The sequence below is a fragment of the Notothenia rossii genome, assembly GCF_949606895.1.
Source record: "Notothenia rossii genome assembly, chromosome: 4".
NCBI lineage: Eukaryota > Metazoa > Chordata > Actinopteri > Perciformes > Nototheniidae > Notothenia > Notothenia rossii.
The window spans coordinates 33,998,453-34,005,823 of NC_136902.1; the positions used below are offsets into that span (position 1 = coordinate 33,998,453).

General features: G+C 45.2%; 1 protein-coding gene across 1 annotated transcript; it reads left to right on the forward strand.

The window, feature by feature from the left end:
- Window positions 1-2,019: 2,019 nt before the first annotated feature.
- Window positions 2,020-4,966, forward strand: LOC307036894 (E3 SUMO-protein ligase ZBED1-like). The gene is made up of 2 exons (XM_079677518.1): window positions 2,020-3,417; window positions 3,587-4,966. The coding sequence occupies exons 1-2, from the start codon at window positions 2,185-2,187 to the stop codon at window positions 4,130-4,132; spliced, it is 1,779 nt and encodes a 592-aa protein (XP_079533644.1). The 5' UTR covers window positions 2,020-2,184; the 3' UTR covers window positions 4,133-4,966.
- The last annotated feature ends 2,405 nt before the right edge of the window (window positions 4,967-7,371 follow it).

A 7,371-nucleotide genomic window follows, 5' to 3' on the forward strand; every position in this document is an offset into this window, starting at 1 on the left:
TTTTTTCTCTCTTCACCTTATAGCCCACATTGGCCAGTAGGATTAGCAATTGTTGTGTCACCGTCAGACATGTTGCTGCATCTGGCCCGGCTAGCAGCAAATCATCAACATATTGTATCAAAATTACTCCCTCCGGTAGGTGCAATGCACTGAGGTCTTGTTTCAAAGCACTGTTAAATAGTCCTGGGCTATCCTTGTAACCCTGTGGCATCCGATTATAGGTATATCGCTGTCCTTGGTACGTAAAAGCAAATATATCCTGGACTTTTGGATCTAATGGTAAGCAAAAGAATGCATTAGCTAGATCTATCACTGTGAAATATTTGTGACTTGGGTTAAGATTTTGTAATGCTACATGTGGATCGGGAACAGGAATATTAGCAGTTTTAGTGACATTGTTGACTTCTCTCAGATCATGGACCATTCTCCATCCCTTGTTTCCAGCTTTTGGTACCGGCAAGATGGGAGTATTCCAATTTGAGCCGGTGTGCCTGATTACTCCAGCCTGCAACAATCCTTGAATGGTGTTTCCTATCCCATCTATTTGTTCTTGCTTCAACTTGTATTGCGGCCGCCAACATGGTTTGTAATTTTCCACCAGCTCCACTGAGACTTCATGATTCACTAATCCAACATCGTAGTCTCCGGTGGTCCAAAGATGTGTAGGCACCTGAATTAGCATTTCTTCTGTGTCCGGATGGTTTGTGTGTTCTCGGCCATGATCTCTGTCCAATTCTTGCTTCTCCAATAGTCCTCGTTCCTGGCTGTTGTTCCCAATCCTCCACATTGTCTGGTCTATCGATTGCCACAGAAAAGGTGATTCTGTCGCCATCCATTCAGTGTTCAATGCAGTCTTTATCATTGGACCCAATGATCTGGACTCAGCTCCTATGGTCATGGCGAGTGTGACATGAGGAACAGCTTCTTCAGATAGATCGTACCATTGTTTTTGTTCTGGTGTGAGTTTTACCGCTGCTGCTACACCCTGCGGTCCTACGTAGATGTCTGCCACAGTCAAATCTTCCATTCTTCCCTCTTTATCTTCCATCCATGCATCTTGATATTCTTCATCTGGTCGCCTAAGATAATTGTACGTACAATGTAGAGGATCTTGCGGGGGCCCATAGGGTCCTAGTGTATTTATCCATGGTTTCCAGGCCATGTATGTTCTTTGGACATGTGGAGTATCGATTTCAGTGGTGATCAGGCGGCTCCAGTACACAGTGGTTGTGTCATTTTCTTCGCCGTTTTCTGGATTTGCTGCCATCATCATGATTCTCTGTTGTCCGTCGTATGTCTGGTGGAGTGGTATCTGGCCTGGAAACTGGATTATCAGCCCATCTGGTGTGCATAGTATTCTCGCTCCTGATTTTACGAGCAGGTCTCTCCCCATCAGATTTATGGGACAGTTTGGGGCATAGAGGAAAGGATGTTGCAGAGCTGCTTCCCAATTTTTGTGACCAATGGTAATGTATATCTCTGTACATCAATTTTTCCCGAGTATCCAACTGTTTTGAGGGTATGATTTGAGAGTGGTGGTGGTTTTCCCTTCAATCTTGTCAAACAGGAAGCTGTGGCTCCTGTGTCCACCATCATTTCCACCTTCTCCCCCTCAATCTCACAGGTGACCATTGGTTCATCTTGGGCTGGAATTACATCACCTGTGATTGGATCCTCTGGGCCTCCTCATACATATGGACCACTCCAAGCTGTCAGAGGCATCTGGTTCATGTTTGGCACCCCTCCTCCTCCTCCTGGTTGTCCCTGAACTCCTCTGCCTCCACTAGGCCCTCCCCTCTGTTGATACTGTGAAGGCATGTACATGGGTGCTTGTGGCTGTAGTTGGACAGGGGTATACACAGGCGGTTGCTGTGCTTGGGGATGATACTGTTGTGTCTGGGGCTGTTGAAATTGCGTAGGGTTGTATTGTAAAGATGGTGGTGGGTATTGTGTTTGTTGATTTGGACAATCTCTAGCCCAATGGCCCGGCTGACTGCATAAGTAGTAGGGATGGGCATGATTAATCGATGATCGATAATTGATCGTTAAGGATTTTGTCGATTTCGTATTTTTCTTATCGATGATCGGTAATAAAACATCCTACCAGCAGGGGGCGATATAGCGTAAGGAGTCGCGACAGCAGAGAAAACTTCCTGCGAGCTGCTCACTCACAAAGATAACAACATGAAGCGCGCGAAACGAAGTCCGGTGTGGGACCATTTTGAGATAAAAAACGAGTCCGCTCACTGTATACACTGCGACAAGGTTTACAAGTACAACACGACAACAACTCCGATGATGTACCTCTTAAAGAGCCTTCATCCCAGCGTGTTAAGAGGCACTGAATCCTCCGTTCAGCCCACCATCACCTCAGTTTTAAACCGGAGGAGCTGTGATGCGAAGCGGGCGGAGAAAATCACAGAAAGTATCGCCAAAATGATTGAAGTGGACATCTTCCCCACAAGTGTCGTCGAGGGGAAAGGATTTAGAGATGTGGTTAGTTTACTTGAACCAGCGTATCAGATTCCCTCACGGCGCACTATCACCAGGGTCATAGAAACCCACTACAAGGAGCGAAAACAGGAGCTCCTAAACAAGTTAGCCACAGCAGCTAGTGTTGCTATAACAACAGACTGTTGGACCGCTTTAACAGCGGAGAGCTACATCACTATCACATGCCACTACATTTGCGACAACTGGCAAATGAATTCAGCGGTCCTGCTCACTGAAAGCCTTCCAGGCCGGCATACTGCCGACCTTCTCGCTGAGAAGATGAATGAAGCTGTAGAGCAGTGGGGATTTGAAGCCAGAGTTATCGCCTGCGTCCACGACAACGCGGCCAACATTACGGCTGCCAACAATCCCACCAGAGTCAGCTGGGTGTCTGTTGCTTGCTTCTCACATACTCTCCAATTAGCCATAAATGACGGGTTTGCTCTATACCTGCATCGGGTCATCTCTGCAGCTGGTAAACTCGTTAGCCACTTTAATCACAGCACTGTGGCAACCAATGCGCTTAAGGAGAAGCAGGAGCAAATGGGCCTCGCCACCCACCGGCTTATTCAATCGTGCAAAACACGGTGGAACTCAGTCTGTGAGATGTTTGAGCGACTTGTGGAGCAGCGCTGGGCTGTTGTTGCTGTCCTCTCGGACAGAACCCTGACCAAGCTTCAAGATGCCAGGGTCCTGGAGCTGAAGGATGAGCACTGGCGGCTCATGGAGGACGCACAGCCTGTGTTAGCAGCACTTAAGTGTGTCACAACTGCCATGTCTGCCGAGAAGGACGTCTCCATCTCAAACATTTATCCAGTAAGCTTCAGCCTCATCAACACCCATCTCATGCGGAGAGAAGGAGACGAGACCAGAGTAACCGAATTCAAGACCAAAGTGAAGTCCTCCCTCAGCAACAGAATGAAGGTAAACTAACTAATTAGTTGACATGACACTCATAATAAATAGCCGCTGATGACGAGACTGACATAGGCATAGCTAAATGTCGCTTATGTGCTTTGCTTATTTAGATATGGCATATTTTCAAACGTTTTTTATCGATCATCCGACATTTTTCTATAATTTATTTATACAGGTTTGGTCTGACGAGTTTGTGACATCCGCCCCAATGATTGCATCCATGCTGGATCCCCGTCACAAGCATTTGAGCTTTCTTTCGCCACCACAGAGACTAATTGCTAATGCTAAACTGGTTGAACTGGGAGAGGCAATTGATGCAGGTGAGGCGGCTATCCCACAGACTGGGAGAGAGGAGGCGGTGTTGTCATGCCGGGGAAGTCCCACAACTGTCACTGCCACTACGCACGTTTCTGCGATGGCACTTCTCCTGGGGGAGCAATACTCATCTACCCCACAGGACACTGGCATTGAAACAGAGACTCAGAACTTTCTGAGGGACATACCCCCACCTCTGGAGTGCAGCCCGACTGATTGGTGGAAAGTGAACGGTGGAAAGTTTCCCAGGCTGGCTAAATTAGCTAGACGCTATCTCTGCATCCCCGCCACCTCGGTCCCGTCAGAGCGGGTCTTTTCAGCCGCTGGACTGACCGTCACTCGGCTCCGTTCACGTCTCACCCCCGAGCATGTTAACATGCTAATTTTCCTCAACAAAAACCAGTAGGTTAAGTAAGCTATAGCCTCCTAACCACCGTAGCCTTTAGTCAGACCGAGGCCTATAACGTGTTATTGTTTTGTGTTTACTATTGTTAGTTAAAGTTTTATATCTAAAATAGGCGGAATTGTATTTATTTTGTTTGAGAACACTGGCTCTTATTTTGTTAATATCCCCGACGCCTCCGACATTTGTTTTGTTTATTGTTTGCACATTTAAACACAGAAGTGAGTTTCTGATACTATTGTTAGTTAATGTTTTATGTCTAAAATAGGCGGAATTGTATTTATTTTGTTTGAGAACACTGGCTCTTATTTTGTTAATATCCCCGACGCCTCCGCGACATTTCTTTTGTTTATTGTTTGCACATTTAAACACAGGAGTTTCTCATTATACTATTGTTAGTTAATGTTTTATGTCTAAAAGAGGCGGAATTGTATTTATTTTGTTTTTGTTTGTTTTAAGAACACTGGCTCTTATTTTTTTAATGTCGCGGAGGCGTCGGGGATATTTCTTTTGTTTAACATTTGCACATTTAAATAAACATAAAAGTGAGTTTCTCACTTCTGTTATTCTGTATCGACCTGCATTAATGTTCACGTGTTCTGTTAACGGTTGTTTTATGGTCAGGCTTCTGTGAGGAGAGCAGTTAGGGGCGGGGTGGAGAGCAGAGGGCTTTTTGAGTGCGTGTCTGTGTGGGCGCGTGCGTGTGGGTGAGAAAGGCTGCATGTTAGGGAGAGGAAGAGCAGCACGTTGTTGAGCGGTTTGTTGTTTTTGGTTGTTTTGGCGTGGTCCCGGCCCACAGTGACCCTTCCTGTAACCGCAATAAAGCTGTTAAGATTGTATACGCTTCGCTCGTCATTCCGACCTGTCCGGGTGGACGTTACAATACGTCATACAGTTTTTTTGACGGGTATAAATGTTAACGATTAATCGATAATTGATCGTTAACGTCTCACGATGATCGATTAAAGAGATTTCTTAAAATGCCCATCCCTAATAAGTAGCATCCCTCAAACCGGAAAACTCTTCCTCTGCCTCTTCCTTGGAAACCTCCTCTACTTCTTTGTTGGTTCTGCATCTGATTTTCTGGCACTATCTGAGTTTGAACTGTTTGAGGCGTCTGCACTTATTTCTCTGTTAGTATGACTTTTGCTGTTACAGCTGGCATCTGCCTTGTCAATTTCTTGTTTGTATTAGCTTCGTTATCTTTCTCAGCTACCTGCATCTTCAATAGTCTTTTCGCCAGTTTCTTTGTGTCTTCATCGTCTTCCACCATTGTTTCCTGGTATTTCATGTCGTGGTGTATGAGATTTAATCTCCATTCTTCTGGGAGTTTAGCTTCCAATCCCACGACATCTCCCAGGCTTGCCTGCACTGATTTGGGAAGGGCTTTTATGACTGCGTTCTTCCACAACATTATGACAGCTGGCGAAGTGTCATGTCGTTCTCCAGTGCAGTCCTCCCACACTCCTTCACATTTCTTCAGGAAGGCATGCATGTCTTCCCCAGGCTCTTTTCTCAGGCTGTTGAGGGCATGTAAACTGCGTGTTGTTGGGTAAATGTGACGAATGGCAGCCCAATACCTCGACTGGATTTTGTTGAATGAAATATCATCTGGAGAGTTGGTGCATTTAGCCTTGGAATCCACTGTTCTTGCCTCTAGTCTTCCCTCTATCCTTCCAAGCAATGCCCTCATGTCTCCCAAGCACAGGTGGTCTTGGACTGTGTATTTCTCCAGATCATTCACCCACTTCTGTCCTCCTTGGGTGAGTGGAGGTAGTTTGGCCACTAAAGATTCCATGTCCCTGTGAGTCCATGGTTGGTAATCAAATCCTCTTCCAGGCGCTATCAATGACATGGAGGTATGTACTCCTGTCCTGGTTCTTTGAGAGGTCTTGTTTTTTTTAGTTTTTGGGCATGTCCCAGAGTAATGTTGCTCATTTTCGTCACTACTAGTATTCTCAGTAGGAGTTGCAAGACTGCGTTGTTGATGTGATTGTTCATGATATGGGGAGTGTACACTGGTCTCCGACTGTGCACCGTCGTCATCTTCCTGTCCTTTGGAATAGTCAGGAGAGTAGTTTGTTCGGCGTGTTGTTTGTGATTTTCCCCATGTTTCTGTTATTTGTAGTTTTCTTTCTTCCTTCCTTTTCTTTGTCCTGTCCATGTTTTTCTACCATCATCTCCCGGAATCTCTCCTCTTCTTGTTGCTTTTGTTTGTCCTGTTGCACTCCGGACTTTTCCTGATCATCCATCCCTGTGTTTTTTGGTGGTAGCAGAGAGAAAATCGGCATGTCCGAACCTGCCATAGATGATGCCTCAGCACTGGGAGGTTTCTTGTTGGGCTGGAATGACATAGGTGTTCGTAATGTGTTTTGCGGAAGTTGATGCTGTCTAGTCATGTCCTTCAATTCTTGCATTTCGTGTTTGAAAATCTCCCGCAGCTGGTCAGATTTACTGTGAAGCATTCTTACTTCATAGTCCAATTCTTTAACACTTCTTTCTGTGGGGACATCGTCGAACTTCAATATTCCTCCTGAAACATTAAAAGTTGGGGCTTGTACTGAGGCTTGAGAGAACAGTTCTGATTCCGTTATGTAAGGAGGAGGTTTCTGAGGCAGGTCTGGATAGAGCTTTGGAGTTTGGATTATTGGAACATCTTCTATTTTTTCCGCTGTGTGTTCCTGTTCTAGCGGATTTGGTTTTTTAACGACGTGCATGTTTGCCGTCACTGTTACAGAACACTTTAAATGGAGCATCAGACTTGTAACATGTACTTTTCTTATCTCCGCTTTGTTCATAGCAATCTTTGCAGGTCCATACCAGGAGGGTTGTCCGGCTTTGATCCATGCTTGTTGCTCTCGCAGGTATTCTCCATTCTCATGGTCAATTACAGATTGTCTATGGGCTTTCGTTGGTTCAGGCTGATTATCTGCTGGAAGCAGTCCTCTCGTTTGCCACTGTTCCAACAGTTTCTCATATTGGGTCCATGTCTTCCATCTAAGATTTGGAACTGTTGTAGCATCTGATCTGATTTTTACCCTTTCCTTAATATGTGCAGTTGTGCATGGTTCTGCGTCTGGTCTCAACTTAGTGTCTTTAAGTGACATGTTCTCTTCTTATTCGAATGAAATTATGAAGTTTATCAAAGATTGAAGCACTAATCCTCCGACTAGCACCTTTGTTCCTGATTTTAATATCCTATGTCATCCGATCTTAACTTTAAATCAGGTTTTTTTTTTTTT

What these genes read in the sequence shown, in the direction of transcription:
- LOC307036894 (XM_079677518.1), top strand. Translation starts at nt 2,185, where the DNA reads ATGAAGCGCGCGAAACGAAGTCCGGTGTGGGACCATTTTGAGATAAAA. An exon ending in CCCTCAGCAACAGAATGAAG is followed by an intron (nt 3,418 to 3,586) that starts GTAAACTAACTA and finishes TTATTTATACAG; the next exon opens with GTTTGGTCTGACGAGTTTGT.